Genomic DNA, 24,073 nt, shown 5'->3' with positions numbered 1-24,073 from the left:
AACCCCTAACCCCCTAACCCCTAACCCCTAACCCCTAACCCCCTAACCCCTAACCCCTAACCCCTAACCCCTAACCCCTAACCCCTAACCCCCTAACCCCTAACCCCCTAACCCCTAACCCCTAACCCCCTAACCCCCTAACCCTGATTCAGGCGACTCCTCCTGGTCATTGCCGTTGTTATAACCCTCTTTACATACGGATCTGTCAAAACGCTCACAGAACTCGGGATGGTAGTTCAAATCGCAGTTCGTCAAATTCTCGTTGGGGTTGATTGGGTAAGATCACTTCCTCCTTCCCTCTGCTCAAGGTGGTGCGTTGAGCTGTACCGATTCCATGCAAAGCTCCTCGGTTCCAAAGATATGTACGAGCAAAGACACACAAGTATCATTCAGCCTCAACCTTCTTCAGCAAGATAATCTGACCCTCGAAAGCGCAGTCAATGAGCAAAATACCACTGGCGGCTCGCCTCGATTTCCTGGGAGATGGTGCTCACAGAGGAGATGGAAGAGGGTAGGATCGCGATGCCACAGATCAGATGAACAGGTGGATAGTGGCAGCGATGGAGAAGAGACAACTGATATATTTCGTACGAGATGTTCGAAGACAAAGGAGATAGCTGTATATGATCTCCACTATACATTTGTCCATACATAACGTCTCTCATTCATTCGAAACAACTTCATCTTTGTCTTCGTGTTGTTGCTCAATGGACACCATTACTCTGTGATCATCCATGGACTCTGAGTACTCTTATTCCCCCTCTCAAGCTGCTTGGTCAGCCACTGTCACGATCCCCAATCTTCCAGTACACGTCATGTCACTGCTAGCCTATTTGATTCGTCATTCAGCTGATAGGGCACCGGTTACAATGCTTTTCCCGGTCATACGCGCTCACACTAACCGCACAAGCAGACTCGGAATCCAGTAACCCGCCTCGATTGTTGCCCGGGCGACCGCTTGCCGAGCCGTCCTCCTTCGCATCCCATCATGCTCGAATTTCGGCGCTGAGCTCAGCATTTCAGCCGATTATCAGATGAAGAGATAGCCTGTAGAGTTGACCCATACTGGGATTAACCGGATAGCAGACTCCAGCAACTTTTACGTTTAAAAGCGGTCTACCAGCGATTCTTTCGACATGAGTTCCCCTCTGTCAATGATTTTTTCCTGCTCCCGTAGCAATTGTCATCAACAATGATGTCGTACACGACCAGGATCAGCACCAAATGCGCGTCATGCCCCACCTATCTTCGAGGAGCGTGTATTGGAAAAGGACCGAGTCAAATGACACGTCAAATGGCGACGGAAGTCGCGATGGACAGACGAGGTAAAAAAGAAGGGAATATCAGTCACGCGTTTACTTCGTTCTCCGGAAAGAAGAGCAACCCTCTACCTGACAGATATCGAACTCTGAAGCAGAATCTCACCAAGGGACGGGAGGAGGCGATTCAGAAGTCTTGGGATGATTTGGTTGAGCATTTGAAGGAGAGAACCGATGAAGTAGCAACGAAAAGGGAGAAGGTGAGAGTATCGATACACACACGATCTGCCAAGCTGATTCGATCGTCCCTCAGATCATACCCGTGATCCAGTTCAGCGACATCGCAAATCAGACGGTACCGGAATCGGTAATCGCCAATGTTCGTAGGACTGGAGTTGCTGTTGTGCGCGGCGTGATGGATAGAGGGAAAACGGAAAGATTGCTGGCGGACTGCCGGGAATACCTCGAAGGCAATCCTCATTCTGGTTTTCCCACCGACGCGAAGAAGAAAGTGGTTTACGAGACATACTGGTCTCCATCTCAGATAAAGGTAAGCTGGAGATCGATCGTTGTGCAATGAAGTGAAAAGTGGAATCTGAGCGCTGAACTGTATGTTTCCTCAGGCCAGAACCGATCCCAACATGCTGCGTACCCAAGCATTTATGAATCAGATGTTCAAGGCCGCTCCAGGTCAAAAGGGTAAGCGACTTGTCCTCAAGGCGAAACGTATGAGGTGTGTTAACCTCACATGTAGTCGATTTATCGACACCGCTGGCATACTGCGATCGCATTCAGATTCGACCTCCCGGAGACAAGCACTTCGCGTTGACCCCTCATGTCGATGCTGGTAGTGTGGAAAGGTGGGAAGACAAGGCGTACAACTCTGTTTATCGAAAAGTTTTCGAAGGTAAATGGAGGGAGTTTGATCCATGGGACTTGACTGGTCGAATTGAAGCGGTGATGGACATGTATAACGGTGAGTTCACAGGAGTCGTGGCTGTATATAAGCTGAAGCGACACCAATAGGAGCGGGAGGTTCTAGTGTTTTCCGTACATTCCAAGGTTGGCTTGGTCTCTCGGAGCACGGTCCTCATCAGGGCACCCTGGTCACACATCCCATCCTCGGCCCTTCCACAGCATACTGGCTTCTTCGACCTTTCTTCCAACCCACACGCAACGGATCCCTTGAAGGATGGAAATTCAGTCCCGAAGAGCCAGTACGTAGCTTTTCAACAAAGTAGCATTTGAGGGAGCCGCCGCTGACAAAGTTTGCTGCAGAACGGCGATACAATCCTACACGGGGCCAATCCAGGAACTGCCCAAGAACACACTCCCGGCTATCATCCTCATTTGAGGCTGGAGGAGACCATGATACCATATCCAGTCGTTGAGCCGGGAGATACGGTGTTTTGGAGCACCGACACCATCCATGGAACCGAAAACGACAATCTTGGCCCGAATGACGCCTGTGTTTTTTACATTCCTTCGACTCCCTTGACTGAAAGTAACATCGTGAGTGAAGTTTCCTCGCGAAATATCGAACGACACTCATCAGAGATGTTTTAGAAATATATATCGAGGCAGCGGGACGCGATGCTTGCTGGCACCCCACCTCCCGACTTCCCCGGTGGCAGTGGAGAATATGCGTTTAGAGGACGAGGCACGGTCAAGGACATCGTTTCTGATGAGGGCAGATTGGCTCTTGGGTTCAAGCCTTTCCCAGTAAAAGGTAACGGCGTCCAAGTAGCACTTGCGCAACGAGCCAACGAAATTTTGGGTTACAAGTCAAACTAATTAGATCGTCTTGATTACAATTGCATGCATACGCCTTTATTTGACCGGTCAAGAGTCTGGCAAATTCCAATTCATGCAGTCAAACAACTCCACGGTACTTTGAGCATTCGAGTTGTACCCCGTCATCGGCTCAATGTAATTGTAGACGGAATCGAATAAACCGAACCAATCGATGGATTGCAGGTCGAGGTCCGCGGTATCGTTAGGTTGAAGTGTCGTCTCTGTAGGTCTAGAGTCATCTGGTCCAGTTTCGCTTGAGCTGGTTCGGAGTATCCCTTCGAGACGATCAGCGTAGTTATCTGCCATCTGTCGGGAATTTCATACATCAATGTCCACCTCGACCGCTGAGTCCTGGGACTTACTGGCTGCATCGATTGGAGCGAACGGAAGAGCCTGATCGACATATTAAGCGTTTCACGCCATACCGGTGCGGATCTATCATGAGGTTCCCAAATGACGGATAGGACGAGAGTCAGAGCCGATTGAAAGCCGAAGTACAGGATATACCACTCCGCTCCTCTTTGCAGCGGTTTAGGTTCAGTTTGAGCGAACTGGCTGATATCGTGGAGATTATCGATGGAAAGTGTTCGACAAGCCCTGCAAGAACAGCAGGCATCAGAATTAGTGGCGGGGCCGTCCACAAAAAGCGGTTGTCACGCACTCTACACACTCTTCGACATTGGGGTCAAAGATACGGTATTGCCAAGATGAAAAGGCCGCTGCCAGTAGAACAGGTCGATACAAGATGGCCCGATGGTCTCGCATACGCCATATCTGTACGGCGAGTGCCAGTCGATTGGGACCAGAGCTCGGTGGCCCTCGGATACTGTGAGGCACCGTCTCGAAGGCTTCCACAATCCGCTTATCGCACCAGCGTATCTGCTCAATGCTAGGTGGCCGATCGCAATGGAGTATCCTGTCGTATACCTGACAAATCGCCTTGGCAAGATGGCATTGTACGGTTAGAGCTGAATATACAGTTGAATGAGGGGAATCGCTTGGGGGATCAAAGGAGGAGACTGTGAAGTTCTCGTCGTCACAGTTGACTGGGAAGACACTTGAAGCCAGCTCGGCATGTGCAACGGCGCTTGGCCGGCCAAGGGTGATGGCACATCCGATCTCAAGGCCCACTATCGACCACCAGACTCGAACACGTAGTTCTTTGCGAAATGTCAAGGTTTGGGTCGAAGCGTTGGAGCTGTTGCGGGTCCTGGTTGAAGCTGGAGGCATATGCAGACCGAGTGCAATTGCCATGCGAATTGCTGACCCCAGACACAAGTACCCGGCATTTGGATGATTTGTCTGCTGGAGATAAATAGCCATGATAGCCAAGCCCTGAATGAGTTCCAGATTTCCCTCTTCAAGCCAGCTAGTCTGCAAGGCATTCTTGGCTCTACGATAATAGATTTCGCCTTGCGGGGAGTCGGAAGCCTCAGCCTTGTCGTATTCTCCCAGAGCAAAGATCATATTGAGCAGAATGGTTGAACCTGCACCTGGGGGTATCGGAAGAGCACCAGTCAATTGAGCTCGTACTGTCGGTTCGTGAACGAGCGGACTCATATGATCTTAGCCGAGAAGGCGAACTCAGCACTCTCAGAACCATCGAGGGACGAAGCGGCACTCACGGAAGTAACGGAAGTAGCTGTCAACAAGACCTTTGATATCTGCCCAAGGAGGCATCACCATCCTCCTAGGGTCAACCTGAGCTTTGACAGAACTGTGCCGGCCATCAGGTGCATTGTTGGTGAAAGGCGAAGCGAATCCCCGATGACTGTTCCCGGTTGACGGGCCCGCGAGTGGAAATACAGAGTCAACACTGCTCCCATTGATGTCCCTGCGTCGTGACGCCAGCTGCTCGATAGCATGGAGGAACGTCGCGCTTGCTGACAGACCGACGAAAGAGCTGCCTCGGTGCAACATAGATGCTGGCTCTCCGCCCATCCCGTCAAGTACCCCTTGATCACCTTCTCCTGTAGAGGCGCCCTCCTGCCAGGAGTAATCATCTACATACGGCTCATCGTGTTGGTATACATGGTACGCGGACTTGAGAGGAAGAAGACTTGAAGGCGAAGCTGCGCGAGTACGCGGAATATCGTGATTGCGAGTTGTGGGATGATTGGCCTCATCATGATAGGTTATAGGTGAATGTAGGTAGTGAGAAGGCAGAGAGTCGCTGGGAGCGATGGGATCTATTTGATCCATCGTGGGGGGCTCGACCAAGGTAGGATCCGCTGTGTCTAGCTGCTGACGGCATGTGATCTCAGCCTGACTACCACTGCGGATGAGTTCGCGGGTCCGGGATAAAGGAAATGCACATGCTCACTATGAGAGCGCCCGTCTGCTCTGACGTGAGAGTCGCGAGGGTTTTTTCTAGACCGTCCTTGCTAATCATATCTTCCGCTTCCTGCAGAGTGACTCTGGAAGCAGTCGTCGACCATAGTTTCTCATGCAGTTCCAGCCTGAGGTCATATGACCGGTCATCTGGCAGTTCGCTCTTCTTGGGAAGCGCGCTCACCTCATTTCTAGTTCCGTCATGCGGGCTCGAGTCGTAGGAGTCTTCTGTACCTTTGATCCATAAATACACTCTCTTCCTTCGGTCGTGCATCTTTGACACGGTATACGAGCATCGCATGCGACTTTGCGGATGCCTTTATGTGGGCCATGTTAGACAGTCACGAAGAGAGGTGGCTGGAATTGCTCACGACACTGATCACAAGCTGTGCTTGATCTACTTCGTTTCCCCAGTGTGCTTTCTTCCTCCGTGTCTCCCGTCATTGAGAACGTCTCGGTTGAAGTCTTCGGTGGTGTCTCATATAGTCTTCAATGCAGGTTTTGCTGTGGAATGAGTGAGGCAGGCCGAGAACCAATGGCTGGGATTCTGGATTTATCTGGAAGCTATCGATGTACCGAGGGCGCGTGAGGGGATGCAAGTCAGAATTATGCATCTCTAGATGGATCTATCGATATTCGGAGTGAGATTGAAGAAAGCAAAGAAGGGCAATTGACAATCGCAGGATTCGTCAGGTGGAGCTTGCTATGAGTTAGTTGTATCAGTCGCGGGTCGAATATGCTTCCATGCAAACCCCATGCGAGCAAGCAATATAGGATCCTTCACATATCACGTGTACCGCAGAGACTGACGACATGGAAAAGATACAGTGCTTTCTGTCCACGGTCCTTCTCAGATCTCCCATTATCTTCCGACAGCGCAAACCGCTTTCCCTTATGGCATCGTGGACTCCTCATGGCTCAATGCGTCGACATATCTCTTGAAATGTGCAATGCGACGTTTCAGAAACCTGACGACCAAATGCAGACTTGCAGCTTCGCTTTACACACAACAAGACATTCGTTATTGGCAAGGCTCCAGTCTCAGTAGTCTCAGAGTAGTCTAAGAGTATTCGAGACTACTTCGTCTGGATTTTTTCTTCAGTATAGCGATATAAAGAAATTGTTACCCTGTTTGTGTCAAGAGGTCATCAATCGCAGGTCTGTAGACGCATCCAATGATCTTCATTAGTATCCCTAAACAATGCATATACAGAGTTCGGATTGGTGTAACAAAAAGAGATATGGTAGCTACATTTACCCGTTTTACAGGTCGATCTCGACCAGGCAATGACGCTAAGGCGCCGTGTGTGCGTTCTTGACTGTGTTGTATTGCTGAAGCCGAGAATGCTATATACGCGTCGGTCCACAGTATGCCGAAAAATTATTGCTGAAAGTCGTAATTATTATTCCGGAGGAGTGCGAGAAATCACCTAGCGTGCAGGCAATCTTCCAACGACTGGATCGCGATCCCGTTTGGGTCTCGCATGAGCTTTATTGCCGACCGTCTTCCGCGTGGCAATATACAATACTATGTGCTGTTTAGCGAGATGTGGAGATTGTGGGGCAAGTCTATCCTCTGCGCCATGCCCCACGGCAGTCTGCTAACCGATGCAGCTATAGTGATAGTCAAGCTGCCAGCGAACTTCTGAATATAAAGATCCTCCTTTCTGAACGGACGCTAAATCCTGGCAAGCTAGAGAGTATGATCAGCTGTTCACCCTTTATTGATATTCAAGATGCTCGTCACGAGAGTTGCCAGAAGACGTCCAACCGTAATATGGAACCAAACACCGAGGCTCGCAAAAAGTGTGGTCCAGTGGGCACCGGCTCAAGATCTTTGGGATGACCCTCGGGGACCTTTGGGCATTGATAAACCCAGCCCCAAGCTGGCTGCTTTGACAACCAAAAGCCCGCAGTGGCAACGGGATCTGCATGAGAAGGGTGTGAGTAAGTATGATCGCGATTTCATGCTCGATTTACTGAAGTATCTTGGCAGTGGGCGTTAGTGAAAGGAGCTGTTCCAACAGAAAGAGCGCTGAGATATGCGCAAGACGGAGAAAAATGGCTCGAGGGTTTCAACATGGGTTACAAACGGGATGACCCAACCACGTACAAATCGACAAATATCCCGAAACATCGCTACGGGGGTCTTTTTGATCAGTGAGTCGGCCACTTCGCATCCGTTGCTGCAAGTCTGACATGCGTATGTCACAGTTTCTCTTTCGCGCATTCGCAATTCGTTTGGGATTGCAAGTCCGAGCCAGGCGTAAGGGAAATATTTGCCAAGATCTGGGGTACAGACGAATTGACAGTGTCATTCGGTAAGCCTTGGTCTCATTGAGGGTGGTCCATTCCCGCTGACGGGTAGTAGATGGTGGGACGATTGCAATACCTACACCAAATGAGGCTGATCACGGAAAGGAACCATGGCCGCATGTAAGGTCGCATCGGACGACGGTTGACAATAGTGGTTGACGTCTTTCTTAGTCTGATCAAAGTGCTTATCGACCATGGGTGCACTGCATTCAAGGTCTCCTTAACTTGGTTAGTTCCAACACATGAAGATACATCGTACAAACCGCTGAAGTAAGGCTCAGCTACCGAACGGCCCTCGCGATGGTGGTCTTGCTGTTCTTAGTGGATCTGCGCCATTGTTTGCTCGATACTTCGAAGAGCACTCACCGGTGAGTTACACCTACATGTTCACAGAGCTGATGGAACGTAGCCGGAGGGAGGTTGGATCAAGAGAGATTTGTTCAACTGGAACGAAGAGACGCTTCAGTGGTTCTACGATAGAGGCTGTAAGTGGGTAAAGCCGGAAATGGACCCAGGTGATTTCGTACTGTGGGATTCCCGTGCCGTCCACTACGGTGCCCATCCGGAGCTAGATAATAAGCGCATGGCAGTTTGTGAGTCTTGAAGGAGGATTTCCTCTTTGCAGATCGCCGCTGATGCTTCGGCGCCAGATACATGCTATAAACCGGCACGTTTCTTGAGTGAGGAGCAAAGGGAGCGCAAGGTTGAGGCATTCAACAAAGGTTACATGACGGTAAGCGTTGCAAATGTATATGTTGCTGGGAGGAAGCGTGTCTGACGGCTTGATAGTCTCACGATCCGACAGACTTCGTCCTTAAGGAGGATCAATTTGCCGATTGGAATATTTTGCATCCTTATGGGCAGCCCAAGATTAACGAGGCCACGATGAAAGCGATAGGCATTATACCTTATTGAAATCGATGTGTACAGGGCTATGACCATGAGGGAATTCAGATATCTGTTCTTGGTTAACAGTATAAATCGTACAGCATGCAATTTGTGTCGTTATCTACAGATGAGACCCCTCGGGAGAAACCCCTGATGTGGAGCCGCCCGTGCTGTGACGCTCCACAGTACGGTACAATGGATGTCACCGGTCAACTTGGTCCCAACCACTGTAGGGTTTGTTTTACAACGATTAGTCTTTGGTCAGAACATGTCCTCGTGCTCTGATTATGAACGAAGCGCATCAAGCCAAAAACTCATCCTCCAACAATGGAACAACGCGCAAACCCACTCGTCATCAAGCGATTGTCAGCTGCTTGGAATGCAGACGGATGAAATGGAAGTCAGTGTGTTTCCGCTAGCCCCCCGGCACACGAGCTGAACATGCGTTAGGTGTGATCGTAAGTTCCCCTGTGGGAACTGTCGGAAGCGGGGCATAGAGTCGTGAGTCAGAGCTCTTGCGTGACAACGAATGTTGACACTGACAAGACGCAGGATGTGTCCTGATGGGCAGCTACGACCGTTAAAAGGTGAGCCATCACGTTCTTGCCAGATGCTCAAGTCCCAGTCTTGCTAACCCACTGGCAGGACAATATCTCCATGCTGCTGGGGAGACGGAAGCGTTGAGAAATCGAATTGCGTATCTCGAAGGCTTACTCGCGCAAGCTCAAGAACAAGGATTTGACCTGGAACTGACGCAAGGGCGGACTTCACGTACTCAGGCCGAATCAGCGTCCATGAATGGTCTGTCACTCAGTCGGAGTAAGCAGGAAGGTCAGGTGGGAAGAGGACATGAGGACGAAGCTCTCATTGATGAGGGTCGGGATGGCGAGGATATAGAGGATGGTCAATTAATTGTCGGAGAAGATCCTGGTTCATCCTCTTTCTTTGGAAATGCCGGCGCACACTATCATCTCGTAAGTATCGATACAGCTGTACACCTTCCGACTGAACACCTAAAACGTAAAAACTCATCAAACAAGCGGTAGCATCTCAACGGTGATGGCTCGCAACGAAATCCATCTCCCTCTCTTCCTGACCTTCCTGCCGAGTGGCTCGACACTTTTCCACTCCCCTGCACAGCCCCTCTTTCAGTGAAGAATCTAGTGAGCTCGCTGCCTGACAGGGCCAGCGCAGCGAAGTGGGCGGTCATTTATTTTGAGGTGAGTATCGGTTCTGACAAGAAGTAAAGCTGAAGATGGCCTCACGCAGGACGCAGCGATCCTCAATTACAGCGTAGATCCGGATCACTTTTGGGCACATCTCTTTCCTCGAGCTTATCCACCTGACGATATACCCCTTACACCGGCTCTCAACAGTCACGAGCTGGGACTTATCTATCTAGTCTTAGCAACGGGTGTGGCCATGGATCTTAGTCTCCCACCATGTGAGTGCGAAGAAGTGACAATGTCGGAATTCAGGAGCTCATTCGACACTAATAGATAATGAAACGGCGGAAACGTTATTCAAATTGGGTCGCATGGCATTGTCAATCGGTAATTGTTCATTTCAGCGCGTACATGGTCGCCTGATCGCTGACAGCTGTGTTCCAGATCCTTCTGATTCGATCCTCTTCGTGCAGTCGATCCACATTATGAGTCGATACCTTTCAAACTCGTTTCGCGGCCCGAAAGCAACTTTAGGATTCTGGTCGTGTTTGGGAATGGCCGTTAGGAGTGCTCAGTCAGTGAGTGAAATATGCCTCTTCATTCTTGTCCATCGCTAATACACCGCAGATGGGCCTGCATCGCGATGGTGAGATGCATTCCGAGGTATATTGCATGAGGATAGATTTTGACTTGGAACCGCAGGTCGGAGATGGAAACTTCCAGCTGAGGAGATTGAAACACGGCGCAGGGTTTTCTGGGAGGTGAGTGTAATCTCGCTTTTGGGAGATGTAACAACTGATCAGTGTGTCTGTCCAGATCTACACCGAGGATGTCCTTCAGTCCATGACCCAAGCCCGACCTCGCTGTGAGCTCTACCAGGAGTGGTCTGTGTTGGCACTGACAATTGTCGCAGTGATCTCGCTCGCTACCATGGATTGTGCTGTTCCTCAGTGCGCTTCTGACCAGCACGACGTCGATGGTCGACTATTATGTCCGTTCACATTTCATCAAATACGAATGTCCGCTGACTGCTACATCTTGTTTTCAGTCCACCACTATAAGGTACGTGTCTTTATGAAATATTCACGACAGAATCGTTCTGAAAGTCGCGTAGTACCGGCTGTGCAAGATTCTCTCCAAGGTCAACGATGTCCAGGTCAGCGTCGATCCAGTACCGTATAAGGAGATATTGGCTATACATGATGGTTTGAGGGAGTGTGAGTCGGGATCGAAGCTATGGTTCTTCGAGAATAGCTGATCTTGCCTTTCTTGTCCAACAGTCGAGGATGAACTTCCACCCATTTTGCGCACCGATCATCCAAAGAATAATGTGCATCACAGCTTGGTATGGCATAGGCTCACATTGCGTCTACTGAACATGGAAGGGTAAGTCTTGACGCACATAGCTATGGCTCGCTGACAGCTGCTGTAGCTATCTGTTCTTACATCGAGCTCATTTCGCTCGTGCTTTGCGGGATTGTTCTCAAGAACCTATGTCTTCGCCTTTCCGGTGAGTCATACCAATCTGGCCGATCCCAAGCTGATATTATCCGATTCACAGCTTTAGCTACGTCGCCGAGCTGGAAGCGTCCCGAGTCATACTGTTGATTCTACAAGAAGCCTTGTAAGCCTGCTTGCACCCCCAGTCTCGTCGGGCAGAGAGAACGTTGACACGATGACCTCTCTTATAGAGCAACAAACCAGCAAATCGCTTGTCGTTTCCTCATCTTCTTCTTTCATGCGTTCACAGCAATCGTAAATTTCGCTGCCGTGGTCGTCCGGTCTCCCAAGTCATCCTTAGCCAGAGCTGCTTTCGCACAAGTGGAGAACGGGGTCAGGCTATTCGAATCGATCCAAGCGGGATTTAAAGCACGAGACGACCTAGTATGTTGAAAGGATCTCCTGCTGAAAATGTGGACTTGAATGATAATCTTGAAACATTAGCCGAGACTTCGCACCCTGCTGGAGCAGGCCCGGGACAGCCTCGACCAAGTAGGACGCGGTCAAGAAAGCGCTTCTAACGTTGATGTGGCCTCTTTCGGCTTCGGATCCAAGCTTGTCCGATTGCAGACTAGGCATACTCCACAGCTAGATCACTCAGTACGCGGTCAACTTGCTTTTGATCAGAATACCTGGCTTCCAACCACGCTGGCCGATGCGACTCGTCTAACACAGCACGCAGGCGTCACACAGGATTTTTACTCAACTACATTGTCGCCGGACCAATCGACTCAGGACAGTGAACTGCAACTATTTACAGATTGGCTTTCTACTGATTGGTCTATGCCATCGATTCCTCAAGAACAGGTGGGAGACCTCAACACGATGCATTTTTCTGATCCCAGTAATGCTGATCAGGACATCCATGACTGTAAGGCGAGATCATAGGTCGCATGTGATGTTAGCTGACATCGTCTTTGACTCGCAGTCTTGATCAACATAGGGCTAGATCCTGCTATCGAATGATCGATGAGCGAGGCAGATGCAGTTTCTGATCCAAGCTGTGGTAATGGGTGTTATCACTCTGCGATGCATGAATATCTCAAATCATTCGCGGACGATAGGTGTTGTGACAGCCTTCGAGCATGTGCCATGCATCATTGTATTGAGGTCCTCACGAGAACCAGAGGCAGATAAGGCTAGACTGAAGAACTCTAGATGGGCTCGAGAACATAAATGCCCTGGAAGTACTGACGATTATACTTGACCCCATTCACTACAACGATGTCCGTAGGAGGGGTCTGTGACCGCAAAACTCGGGCAACTCTCCATTGCTCGGCAGTAGGGATCTTGGTAGCGTCTACAACGCCATCAGCCCCGGGCTCGAATCTCGAAACAAATCCTTCTCGAGCCAATAAAGGAGAATCTGAGAGAGGTGCCAATGATAAATCGTTGTTGGCAGCGGTGAAAAGTCCGATTGTCAATCTGAATTGGTTCGCCTGATCGTCTGGACATTGTGTCACTGTCAAGTCACAAATCAGCTTTGGGAGTTGTGATTTGGCACTGCATAAATGTCGCACCTCGATGTCGTGTCGCGGGAAGATGACCACCGGATATGAACTCCAACACTTCTCCCAGGTTGACAACCATCCCTCCTTTCTTGTATTTGACGAAGCGCCAATTCCCATCGGCAGAGAGCACCTGAAGTGCTGCGATAGGCTGGCTCAACAGCAGGGTGGTGACTCCGTAATCTTGATGGCCATGCATCTGCACGCTGGACTTCTTTCGATGTTCAGCTGGCGCAGGGTGAAACATCATCTGTCGAAAGTATCCTTCGCCGATAGGTCCGTTGTGAGACTGTACCTTGTCCCACAAATATGATTCCGGTAACTCCAGCATTCGGGAAAGCAGGGACAGCAGCTTTCTGTTGACAACATCGTGGAGGAACTGTAGGCAAACGTTTCAATCACTCATGTCATTTTGAGGTGCGACGCAACTTACCGTGTTGAACTCGACAATATCATCGGCGTACTCCCGCAGGATGTTGGGGAGATGGTCGCCCGCTTTCATGGTCTCAGAGTAGAAATTGAAACTCTCCACGTTATCTTTGACGCCTTGAGCGATATCCCAATATCCTCGAGGTTTGTATCCGGTATACTTGCCCTGTACATAGCGATCATCAGCTCAAGAAGTCAATATAGCAAATCAGAAAACGCCTCACGGTATTCAGATACTTCCACTCCAATCGCTTCTTCTCGTCATCTGTTATTCCGTTGTCGATCAGTGCAGCCTGGGCTATTGCGAATTGTCTGTCGATCTAAAGCGAATCGTTGGTCACCCTGCGCTCACATGAGGAGCAGTGAAAGACGGCTCACCTGCTCCTGTGTCAGACCGAAGTTTGTAAGATAGAGAAAACCATCTTCTTTGACAGCAGCCTTGAACTCTTGATATACCTCGTCTCTGTCCGCTGACCTGTCCGAATCGAACTTGCTCAGATCTATGGTACGGAGATTGGCGTATTCGACATCTGCCTTGGTCTCAGCGGGCGGAACCCACGGTCGAAGAGGAGTCCTGGTGGCAATAGGCATGATGATGAAGTAGGCTGACGCTGTCTACAAGGGTATTCAACGACTCAACGGGATGATCTGAACGTCTGAGGGCTATTTTATGTGTTATCTGCCTGTGAACCGCTGCTCCGCAATCTCGGATCTGTAAACCCTTTCGAGTATTATCTCGGAATACCCGGTTTCACGAATGCGTTGTATTGAAAGGTGGGTGGGAAGGGGCAATTCCGTTGCAAACGTCAAGATAGGCAATGCCGTTGCAGTGTCAGAAGCACAATGTACTACCTGAACTGATGAACATTTTGGGACAGCCCTTATTCGATCATCATTGCTTTCTGGTGTTCACATGGCCCGATCCGATAACGGCAGCCCCTTTCAGCTCCGATTTTGCGGATCCGCAATTACGGCTCGGTATGCATCGCCGGTCATCTGATCGCACCAATAAAAATTCTGTCAATTACGCTGTTATCAGTTCGCCTTCGATCAATCAGAAAACAGGAGATAAGGATTTTAGTATTAAAATGCAACCTGGGATCGGACAAGTTGCCCATTTTGCAGCGATATCACCCACTGCGAACCACACATTGGCCGATATGCAGGCAATGATCCAGGAAGAATACCAAGAGAAAGATGAAGAGGGTCGCATGCGCGCCAGCGAGGTACCGCTTGATTATGCGGGTGAAGGGGGTAATTACAACTTCACGGCGGACGAAGGTGAGTTTCTGTCCGCTCATACTCTACAGAGGGCCTAGCTGAACCTTACTTTGTAGTGGACCGGTACAATCTCGATCCTAAGATGAACAATCAAGTCCTTCGAGCATACGATTGGCGTATTCTGCCTGTCAGTGTCAACGCGATCGAATGCCCGAACACAGCTTACTGTTATTGATACGTAGATCTCAATGTTGATGTATCTCTTTTCCGCTCTGGATCGAGGGAACGTCTCGAACGCCAAGTCAGACCACATGGAGTAAGAGTAGCCCTCTGATGTTACTCCGCATTGACATGCTGACTGAAATTCCATCTCCAGCACGGATCTCGGTTTTACAGGAAACCAATGGAACATCATGCTCACGGTATTTTTTATCCCCTATTGCTTGATGGCCTATCCAGGTACTTACATGAGCAAGAAGTTTGGCCCAGAACGGATGCTGCCTATCTACATGGGCGGGTGAGTTCACTGTCGCATTTCGACATATCGCATAAAGGATTCCGCTTATCGCGCCGCTCTTTTTAGCTGGGGTGCCATGGCAATGATCAATGCTGGTGTCAAGAATTTCGCAGAATGCCTGGTGGTCCGTTTACTCCTTGGTATCGTAAGTTGAAGTCTGTCCTCGGTATGACAAGCGTGTTAACAGGATAATGCCATTCCCCCAGTTCGAAGGATGCTTCGCCGCTTCTTTAATCATGTATCTCGCTTGCTTTTATACTCGAGGCGAGCTCGGGAAACGAATGGCCTGCTGGTACAGTACCGTTGCAGTCTCTGGGGCCTTCTCCGGTCTGCTATCTTATGGTCTGTTCCAGGTCGAAGGAACCAAATTGCATGGCTGGCAACTTCTCTTCGTCGTCGAGGGCGGCCTCACCCTGATCGTAGCTATCGCCGCTTGGTAAGTGTCTACTCTGCAATTTCTTCCTGAAGTTGAGACTGATTGGAATTATTGCTAGGTTCATCTTGCCCAAGTACCCTACCGAAGCGAAGTTTCTTACTCCTGAACAGAAGGTAGCTGGTGTGATGCGCCTCTTGAAGGACTCGACGACTCAAGTCAATCAGGCTCTCACTTTCAAGGCGTATATCGAGCCCGCCAAGCGATGGCAGACTTGGATTTGGGGTTTCTACGCCGTTGTCAGTCCGCGTTTACGTTTTCGAGATATGTCCAGCCCATTTAATTCATCTTTTGTTTAGATCTACGGCGTCGCCAACTCCACAGCATCTGTCTTTCTAACTCAAATTATTGGACGATGGAAATATTCTACGGTCAAGACCAATCTGCTCACTGTACCGCCCTATTCAGTCGCGGTGGTGGTTATGTGTAAGTATCACATAAAAAGGTCTTTTCCGTGGACAGCTCCTGACACAACCAAACAGGGATTTTCGTCATTTCGTCTGATCGTTTAAGGGAACGTACAATGCATGTCTTCGCCGCAAACGGTGAGTAAGGTTGCCAAATCAAAGACAGCATATTACTGACAGTCAGGGACCTCAATCATAGCTCTAGTCATGATAGGGTGCATCGTGCTAGCTGTGATTCCTATCGCCAAAATATCCGCTGGATACTTCTGCACCTTCTTGATCGCGTCAGGAAGTTTCATTCCTACTGTCTTGTTCCAAAGGTGAGTATACGAGTCCATCGTCACGTCAGGTCCGAGTCTGCGTCTGACCATCATGCTTGTGCCGTTATAGCTTTGTACAAAACAATACTACCACCGAGAATCACCGAGCGTTCCGAGCAGCTGTGTGCACATTTGGTGCCAACGCAGGAGGTATTGTGTCTGGTACGTCCCGACGAGATCCACATTGATCATTATTGACACGTTTTGCGATTGCAGCCAATATCTTCTTGTCCCAATTCGCCCCAGAATATGTCACTCCTTTGATAGTGTCTGCAGCAATCGCCGCGTTGGGTATGTTCGTATTGGTCTGCTTAAGTGAGTCATACGAAATTCAGATCGGCGCAAAAACATGTTCATCGCTGAGTCTCGACCGTTGGTCTGTAAGGAATCTATATGGTGTTGGACAACCGTCGACGGAACAGGGAACAAGGGGTCAATTGGACCTCCAAAGATGTTCCTACTGCTGCGGTCCAGGATGGGCCAGACAGTCCCTCATGGAGACATTTCTACTAAATGGGTCTTGCGGTGATCGGCGTTGAACGCCTTTTCAAAACATGGACTCGATATCTGCCTTCGACCGTCATCGGGCATACTTGTATGATGGCGAGCGCAATATGTATGACAACTTATCGAGATGGACAAGACCTAACCCGATGCACATTTGCATTCGTGATCCCTGATTGAAGATATATCTGTTGGATTGCCCTTTGTATTTCACGAGACATATACTAAGACCGCCTCACTCGACCACACTTCCACCTGAGCACTGCCGTCCTTCACGTCAACGTATTCATATTGCTCCGAGCCGAGAGCGTCACAAGTCGAATTGTCAAAGCTCACTCCGCCGAAAGTCGGCGTCTGACCGAGCTCTTGTTGGCTAGTAGCGTAAGGTGCGGTCAATCTCTTCACCTTGACACTGGTACAGTCTTCGCCCAGGCTAGAAAGGTCGAATGTCTGAGATGGTCGACTGGTCGTAGTCGTGTTAGGGTAGTAGTCGGTGTTGATCAAAACAACCCGCTTGGGTGTATTGCAGTCTTCTGCGTATAGTGCGTAAGCAGCAAGAGAGGTGGTGCCGTCATCTAATGATGCTACGCTGGACATTCCCGATAAAGCGCTGGTCGCGAAGTAGGCACCATAATATGGAGCAAATACGTTGGATGTTCCCCACCAGCAGTAGGCGCCTGCACCGTCCAATATATCAGCCTAGATTTTTCACCACAGTGATTACTTGACGAAGGTAGCTCACAATTGCCAATCGTACCCTGGTGGAAGTAGAGTCGCGAGTAACCTAGACTAACAGCTTGAAGCACATAGTCTGCGATCCAGATTGCAGCTCCAAAGGTGGGCGAGATTCCTCCTCCTCCGCAAGTAGCTATATATCTTGCTTCAGCTCAGGCCCAGTCTCGATCGTCGTCTTCAGACACTCACCAGAGTTGGTCTCCCCAAATACGATGGGCTTATTCACAGCAGACGCAGCTTCGACTTCGGGACTGAACGAATCGACGAAAGTCTTGATCCGAGCGTGATCCATCAACGTAGCCAAATCCGTCTTGGATCCCCCACAGGCACTTTGGGGGTAAGCGTGATCGGCGAACGTTTTGACGATATTCAATGTGCCGTTCCCTTGCTCTAGTGGGGCGAGCTCTTGAACCGAGAATTTGGGAGGTTGGAGGAATACTCCCGCTTCAATGATATCGTCTTTCTGCAGTGCGCTCGATACTGCTTTCTGCCAGTCGATCTGGGTAGCAGCATCTAATGCGGGGGTCCAAGTTTGGTTATTGGCGATGGGATCCGCTTTGACATACACTGGACATATGACCAGGTCAGTTGCATGTTCGAAGGAGACCATCTTTCACAACAAACAACAGATTTTGAACAAGCTTACGGTCCGGTTCATTCCCAAGCTCTATCGCAAACAGATTATCCATCGTTTCTACCGCTTGCTTAGCTGCCGCAATCGTATTGTCAAGCTGATTCAATCTTCGATTCAGCCCAACGACCGTAGGACGTTGCAGTTGCTCGGCCAAATCGAAGAATGAAGGGCCATACGTCAGATTGAGCGGTGCCCCGCCAGGTGTGGGAATGACAAATTTAGCAGGGGAAGTGAGCGAAGGATCATATAGTGCCCGATCTCTACGCTCATAATTCTCAGCTCACTCGGACACAACTGGGTTCACTTTCATACTCACTGTGTTGTCCCTCCTATTCGGACTCTAGTCTGAGACTCTGAAGCAGCATCCAGATTGGCGATACATTGAGAAGTCTTGTCCACATCCTGCACGTAGCCTGGAAAAGCGAAGAACTCGATTCTGCAAAACCATCAGGATTAGCAGACAGGCTGTACCAACAAGGAGGATTGCAACTCACGATAGTCCGACCGGCGCAGAATCGTAGATCGGACGTTTCTCTCCAGTTGTCACATCGAATGCTGCCCCAGAGTTACGTGATAGAACATAGCTTGACACGCCGAGCAGGAAGACTAGCGAGAGTAGTTGATGCTTGATGGACAACATCGTCAATCAGTCGGGGGTGCTTTTTGACTGGGCATTGGTGACCACCTCTATGACATCGTCTGCATCATATATGTACCGATTTTTGCGACATAGATCACAGAAGTCGCGGCTGAACATTGATCCGTACTACTTGTCGGGTTCTGATCATTTCGGATCTAATCTTTATTTTCCGCTGAGACGTGAAGAGTTGTCATCGCGAGAATGCGAGTATTCATGATCATCGATCAGCTGATATCGCGGTGCGCTAAACCAGGAATGGTTAGCGTCATGCGGGTGGATGATACGCCATATATATCTTGCTCGGCGTATCCGGTCCGTCTAGCATTTTATCTGATCGGATGCACATGGCAAGGGCCGACGTGCCTGCGGGGTTAGGGGGGTCAAAAAATAGGCACATGGGCATCGTGGATCGCACGCTGTTCACTCCCGCGCCTACATTTCTCCTCATAATAGCTCGACGCGTTTCAGCTCGTTGTAGATGCCTCCTTTCGTAAATTTCCAATCATCTCAACCAATCTCAACCATTTCAATATAGTTCACAACGCTTGTATGGTCAAGATACCCCTCCTCGTCTGGGCAAGATGGAAGCACAGGTGCTGTCCTGCTTGCAAGCCACTTTGAATCCTGATGAGTCGTTACGCAAACAAGCCGAGGAGCAGTTGAAACAACTCTTCCTTATTCCAGGTATATCCATGATCATTCGGTGATGGAAAAGTCACGCTGACACGGTATCATTCTACGCAGAGGGAGGTTTGAGTCTGGCCAAGATACTGCTCGCTCAAGATGTGGATCTGCATCAGAGACAGATGAGTCGGCTCAACCGATGATAGGCATATGGGTCAAGCTAACATCCATTCGGGATCACACTCTGCAGGGGTACTTCTCCAGCAGTATGTCAATCAGCATTGGACGCCTGCGTCAGCTAGCTTTCAACATCCAATAACACCTATCGAAGTGAGTACAGCACTCTTGTGTGATGTCAATATCGCTCACTCGAGTGTCCGCATATAGATCAAAGCGCAAATACGGCCTCTCATATTCAGCGGACTTTCAGACTCTCAACGCAAAATCAGACTGTCAGCTGTGCGTCTAACGTCTCATTGTATTCAATGCGCTAATGAGTCTATCAGGCATTCGCGCTGTCGACCATCGCAAGGTATGACTGGCCAGATGACTATCCGGATCTGCTGTCTCAACTAGTAGGCTTGCTAGGAGGCTCTCCCAACTCGGTGCATGGAGCTATGAGGGTGATTTCGGATTTTGTGAGGAACGATCTGAGCGAGGACCAACTGTTGCCCGTGGTGGAAGATCTCTTGCCTGCTGTCCTCGGTATACTCGGTGATCCTGAGGTGAGTCAGGATCGCACTGATCAGCCCTCGATTGCATTCGTCGTTTCCCTACCCTGTTGAAAACCATCTGACTCGCTCGATACAGCGTCACTCGGCACCAACTCGTGCACAAACCATCTCCGTCGTCCGACAAACCTTGAGAATGCTGGAAACTGTCAAAGATGAACATCCCGCATCGGTCAAATCAGCCATGGAAAGCCTATCCCCTGTCTGGCTGAACGCATTCACTCATCTGCTCTCTCTAGATGCCTCGGAAGAAGTAAGGAAGAATTGGGAGGATCTTAGCATACGCATCGAAATCTTCAGGGTGAGTTGCAATGCCTTATCCACCCAACACCATCGAGACATACGCTTGCTACCCATAACGTGCCCAGCAATATGCGATCGCTCATGCTCATGTATCACTCTCCAGACCTTCTCTCTATACCACAACGCATTCCCCAAATACCTACATCCGCACCTGCCCACATATATCCCCTTGGCCATACGGAATCTGCAATCTCTCCTATCGCAGTTCCAGGCATTCTACCTGTCCAACGGCGACGATGCTCCTGAGCCTCCCTCTCCTGTATCAGACGTCGGTATGCTCGATCCTCGTGTCGACATCACAGATCTCGCTTGTGCCATCTTCGACTTCCTCACCCCGGCTGTCCGAACGAAGAACGCATCGACTATACTATTAGATGAATCGGGAGCTGGAAGTAATACGACAAGAGGCATAGTAGACATTGTTCTTGATTACACCCAAATCACGAGGGAAAATGTGAGTGGGTCTCGATATTCTTTGCCTGAAGTCCGTCTTCTAAAGATAGAGGTCTAATGCGATATTATGATAATCAGGAGGAAGAATGGATGGAGGACCCAAACGCATTTGTGATTGACGAGGATGACGAAACAGAGCAATACGGGATACGGTCCTCAGGATATGATCTGATTGGCGTGAGTTTTATTCAAATAGCAATCTTCGTTCACCACTGAAACAATAGTCAACAGTCTATGATGGACAAATGGGCGCGACCCCTCAACAGTATCCTTCAAACAAAAGTGGAGCAGAAAGTACAGGAATCGGCCGACTTGAAATCAAGTGGTAACATAGATTGGTGAGCCCGGACTTCCATTCCCTTGATCTTTGTCAAAGATTGATCTCATTTGACTCTCAAATGCAGGTGGAAACCGCTCGAATCGGTCTTATCGCTGATCGGGGGAGTCTCGGATGATCTTCGAGAGATAATAGCGGAAGAGGAGGCAGGAGGCGGTTCACCAACCTTCGACTTACAGTATCTGTTCGATCAGGTTATTCCGGGGTTGCTTCAACAGTCAGGTAGGTTTCCAGTCTTGTGCAATATCAAGTAAGCACTTGAATAGCTCATGATTGTGATAACGTGTTGCAGAAACACCGTTCCTGCAAGGTCGAGCATTTGTCTTCGCATCGCAATTCGCCTCGCATCTTTCGCATAGCTTAGCAGCGCAGTATCTCGGAGCGGCAGTACACGTTTTGGATAGTCGGGAAGTCAGTGTACCCGTCAAGATATCGGCTGTCAAGACGATCAAAAAGTGAGTCGAGATCACAAGTAGAAGAGACAGCTGTCGAATGAAATGCTGATCGCCCGCTACAGCTTCTGCCGTCATATACCGGCTGAAATTATTCAGCCGCAATCTCGCCAGATCCTTTCATTACTCTTGCCTCTTCTACCTGAAATCAGCAACGAAACTCTTTACTTGGTCCTTGAGACTATTAGGGCTGTTTTCGCGTTAGACACGGATCTGATCAATGAGGAGACCATCGGAGAGATTGCAAGTAGGATATATGATGTATGGGTGAAATACACGGATGGTGCGCCCCTTTGATCAAAAAGATGCTTCCGTATCTGTGTACTCCGGTGCACTTTAGCTGATACTTCACGTTTAGACCCAGTGACCACCGCAATCATTGAAGAAACAATCGAATCTCTCGCCTCCCTCCCTAATCCCGCTGTTGCCCCGGCTCTTGTTCGACTCATAGCCCCCCGGTTGTCAGAAGCGATTTCGACTCCTGTAGATGATGACACGGTCCATGTACCGGGCGAAGCCGTTCAACTGGCGAACAGTCTCATACGAACCAGACCAGGGCCGCTGGAAGCAGAATTGATTGGAACTGTCACGGCGGCTATCATGGGAATTTTGAGGATTACGGATGATATGGACGTTATTCAGGTAAGAGCTCCCCCCGGTCGTATATGGGTCATTTTACTGATGAAGAGTGCTTCGCAGCACGGAATGATCCATCTGACGCTGGTAGTCAGGAAGGATTGCGACAAGCTTATTCAATGGTGAGTGTCGTGGAGGGCTGCATCGTCTCGAGCGCTGCTCTGAAGCACGACTCTGGTGCATACTCATCGTACACACGTGGGAACACTGGCTGAATTTATGAGAACACCTTAGGCACGATCAGGAAGGGAACAACGGCATCCACTCGATATTCCACCTTCTGTCCAGATTCCTCGCACCTACTTTCTCCGAATCAGGCGGCATCTTCGTTGGTGAATTGATCATGCACCTCTTCCGTAAAGCAGGGAGCGTCATGGCCCCTGTCTTACCGGATCTGCTAAAGGCGATAGTCAACCGATTGATTGCTGCTCAACTACCGTCCTTCATACAAGTGAGTTTGCTCTCTCTGTACCCTACATACATCCGCTAATTTGGTGATCTACGCAGACCTTGGTACTGCCCTTCGCCTATCTGTTTGGCACGGAATATACCACTTCTACGATAGACCTCCTCTCTTCTTTCTCCGTCCGAATGAACGAAGTGGAGAAATCTGGATTGCAAGTTGTGCTAGAAGCATGGTGTGAACACTCAGATACCATTTCGGGATCCTGGAACATCCGAGTATCAGCTTTAGGTCTTTCGAAGTTGTTTATGGTGGATGATGCTCGACTTAAGGGAGTCATCGTCAGGGGTGATCTGATTGTTGACGAGAGGAACAGAGATAGTACGTGCACTGTCCCATGTATTCAACGGCGATTATCAGCATCATCAAAAGCGACCATGAGCTGATCATCATCGCGAATAGCTATCATGACTAGGTCACGGACTCGAAACAGTAAGTCATCATGAGCTCTTCCTATCCTCGCTTCGTTGACGCTACAGCTGAAAGAGCAGCAAGCTGATACATTCACGGTAGACCCCAATCAGTTTACCCAGGTGCCGTTCCCCCTCAAAGCATTCAAGTTGATCTTGAAGGATGTGCAAAGTGAACCGACGCAGAAAGGGAAAGGCAAAAGTGCAGACTACAATATAGATGAAGACGATGGAGTGAGTTTTGACCCTTATGTTGACATTAGTTCGGAGGTTTTTGGGCAATCGCGATGTTCAGACTCCAGCCGACCTATCGATTTGTGCTGACTTAACGTCGGAATCTAGGATGAAGAATGGGACGATGACGATCCACTTGGGGGCGGAGACGAAGTCGGGGAATTCGATTATCTGTCATGTAAGAGATCATCCCTTTTCGTTGTTTCATCAATCACTGAAGCCAATGCATCTCGACAGCTTGGTTAGATACTAAGGACGGCAACGAGAATGACGCTCAAGACGATGACGAAGACCTGAAATCCGATCCATTGGCTCAGATAGATATGGGCGTGAGTCTGATCTAGGTTGATTGATGTTTGCGGCGTCTCAAAGCTGATCAATCTGGACCTTGACTTTTGACAGCAACATCTCACTGACCTATTGCGACAATCGTACGCAAATAACAACAATGATGTCCATGCTATGATCAGCGAATTGAGCGAGGTAGAGAAGAAGACTTTGAGAGAGGTATTGACTTTATAATCGCTTCTGGTTCACGATGATATGCCACTGTACATAGATTGGGACCATACTTGCATGAATCAAGATCTTGATGATCACTTTTCCACAAGCCATGTTACCGTTGCCAAACCGGACATGAGAGCTGGACCGCAAGCACCGTTCTGCAAGAATGCCTATGGAAGAAGTACAACGTTCATACATGCGTGGGAACAGACACACCGACATTATGATACCAAATATGCTTGACACAATCTCTAATCTAACGACGATGACAAGCCGTGACAAGCCGTGACAAGCCGAAAGACAAACACGTATGCTAATTTCGAC

General features: G+C 49.4%; 8 protein-coding genes across 8 annotated transcripts; 5 read left to right on the top strand and 3 right to left on the bottom strand.

Moving 5' to 3' along the window:
• Positions 1-1,294: 1,294 nt before the first annotated feature.
• On the top strand, positions 1,295-3,053 carry I303_108722 (uncharacterized protein; the record flags this gene model as incomplete). The annotated part of the gene is made up of 7 exons (XM_018410226.1): positions 1,295-1,519; positions 1,573-1,809; positions 1,883-1,958; positions 2,014-2,235; positions 2,286-2,476; positions 2,538-2,771; positions 2,826-3,053. The coding sequence occupies 7 exons, from the start codon at positions 1,295-1,297 to the stop codon at positions 3,051-3,053; spliced, it is 1,413 nt and encodes a 470-aa protein (XP_018260035.1).
• A 48-nt stretch (positions 3,054-3,101) lies between these two features.
• I303_108721 (uncharacterized protein) lies at positions 3,102-5,828 on the bottom strand (the record flags this gene model as incomplete). Its single annotated transcript, XM_065969905.1, has 7 exons — positions 3,102-3,359; positions 3,416-3,650; positions 3,715-4,618; positions 4,679-5,294; positions 5,377-5,512; positions 5,569-5,701; positions 5,756-5,828. The coding sequence occupies 7 exons, from the start codon at positions 5,826-5,828 to the stop codon at positions 3,102-3,104; spliced, it is 2,355 nt and encodes a 784-aa protein (XP_065825977.1).
• Positions 5,829-7,120: 1,292 nt separating this feature from the next.
• On the top strand, positions 7,121-8,615 carry I303_108720 (uncharacterized protein; the record flags this gene model as incomplete). Its single annotated transcript, XM_065969904.1, has 9 exons — positions 7,121-7,327; positions 7,381-7,544; positions 7,599-7,705; positions 7,756-7,820; positions 7,872-7,928; positions 7,982-8,068; positions 8,110-8,293; positions 8,351-8,433; positions 8,490-8,615. The coding sequence occupies 9 exons, from the start codon at positions 7,121-7,123 to the stop codon at positions 8,613-8,615; spliced, it is 1,080 nt and encodes a 359-aa protein (XP_065825976.1).
• Positions 8,616-8,977: 362 nt separating this feature from the next.
• I303_108719 (uncharacterized protein) lies at positions 8,978-12,220 on the top strand (the record flags this gene model as incomplete). The annotated part of the gene is made up of 20 exons (XM_065969903.1): positions 8,978-8,988; positions 9,039-9,089; positions 9,141-9,175; positions 9,234-9,562; positions 9,635-9,808; positions 9,858-10,032; positions 10,088-10,141; positions 10,199-10,332; positions 10,382-10,400; positions 10,457-10,515; positions 10,571-10,619; positions 10,668-10,745; positions 10,803-10,816; positions 10,869-10,971; positions 11,035-11,140; positions 11,187-11,264; positions 11,316-11,378; positions 11,446-11,638; positions 11,699-12,125; positions 12,183-12,220. 20 exons carry the CDS (start codon positions 8,978-8,980, stop codon positions 12,218-12,220), a joined length of 2,190 nt encoding a protein of 729 aa, XP_065825975.1.
• Positions 12,221-12,408: 188 nt separating this feature from the next.
• Positions 12,409-13,782, bottom strand: I303_108718 (uncharacterized protein; the record flags this gene model as incomplete). The annotated part of the gene is made up of 5 exons (XM_018410231.1): positions 12,409-12,716; positions 12,775-13,141; positions 13,196-13,357; positions 13,416-13,511; positions 13,570-13,782. 5 exons carry the CDS (start codon positions 13,780-13,782, stop codon positions 12,409-12,411), a joined length of 1,146 nt encoding a protein of 381 aa, XP_018260040.1.
• A 497-nt stretch (positions 13,783-14,279) lies between these two features.
• Positions 14,280-16,602, top strand: I303_108717 (uncharacterized protein; the record flags this gene model as incomplete). Its single annotated transcript, XM_018410232.1, has 13 exons — positions 14,280-14,472; positions 14,529-14,599; positions 14,655-14,728; positions 14,789-14,929; positions 14,996-15,074; positions 15,136-15,365; positions 15,424-15,601; positions 15,662-15,788; positions 15,845-15,907; positions 15,969-16,089; positions 16,160-16,251; positions 16,306-16,404; positions 16,475-16,602. The coding sequence occupies 13 exons, from the start codon at positions 14,280-14,282 to the stop codon at positions 16,600-16,602; spliced, it is 1,596 nt and encodes a 531-aa protein (XP_018260041.1).
• A 201-nt stretch (positions 16,603-16,803) lies between these two features.
• Positions 16,804-18,602, bottom strand: I303_108716 (uncharacterized protein; the record flags this gene model as incomplete). The annotated part of the gene is made up of 6 exons (XM_018410233.1): positions 16,804-17,270; positions 17,336-17,461; positions 17,518-17,895; positions 17,975-18,222; positions 18,279-18,398; positions 18,457-18,602. The coding sequence occupies 6 exons, from the start codon at positions 18,600-18,602 to the stop codon at positions 16,804-16,806; spliced, it is 1,485 nt and encodes a 494-aa protein (XP_018260042.1).
• A 581-nt stretch (positions 18,603-19,183) lies between these two features.
• Positions 19,184-23,767, top strand: I303_108715 (uncharacterized protein; the record flags this gene model as incomplete). Its single annotated transcript, XM_018410234.1, has 21 exons — positions 19,184-19,286; positions 19,347-19,412; positions 19,477-19,556; positions 19,614-19,685; positions 19,733-19,951; positions 20,037-20,258; positions 20,364-20,714; positions 20,792-20,890; positions 20,945-21,051; positions 21,118-21,272; positions 21,343-21,505; positions 21,568-21,785; positions 21,861-22,144; positions 22,202-22,260; positions 22,373-22,589; positions 22,646-22,922; positions 23,004-23,033; positions 23,115-23,245; positions 23,354-23,423; positions 23,483-23,574; positions 23,648-23,767. 21 exons carry the CDS (start codon positions 19,184-19,186, stop codon positions 23,765-23,767), a joined length of 3,135 nt encoding a protein of 1,044 aa, XP_018260043.1.
• Between the last annotated feature and the right edge of the window lie 306 nt (positions 23,768-24,073).

Source organism: Kwoniella dejecticola, chromosome 11, assembly GCF_000512565.2.
Source record: "Kwoniella dejecticola CBS 10117 chromosome 11, complete sequence".
NCBI classification, from domain to species: domain Eukaryota; kingdom Fungi; phylum Basidiomycota; class Tremellomycetes; order Tremellales; family Cryptococcaceae; genus Kwoniella; species Kwoniella dejecticola.
The sequence above is the reverse complement of the archived record's forward strand: the minus strand, read 5'-3'. Positions and strand labels throughout refer to the sequence as shown.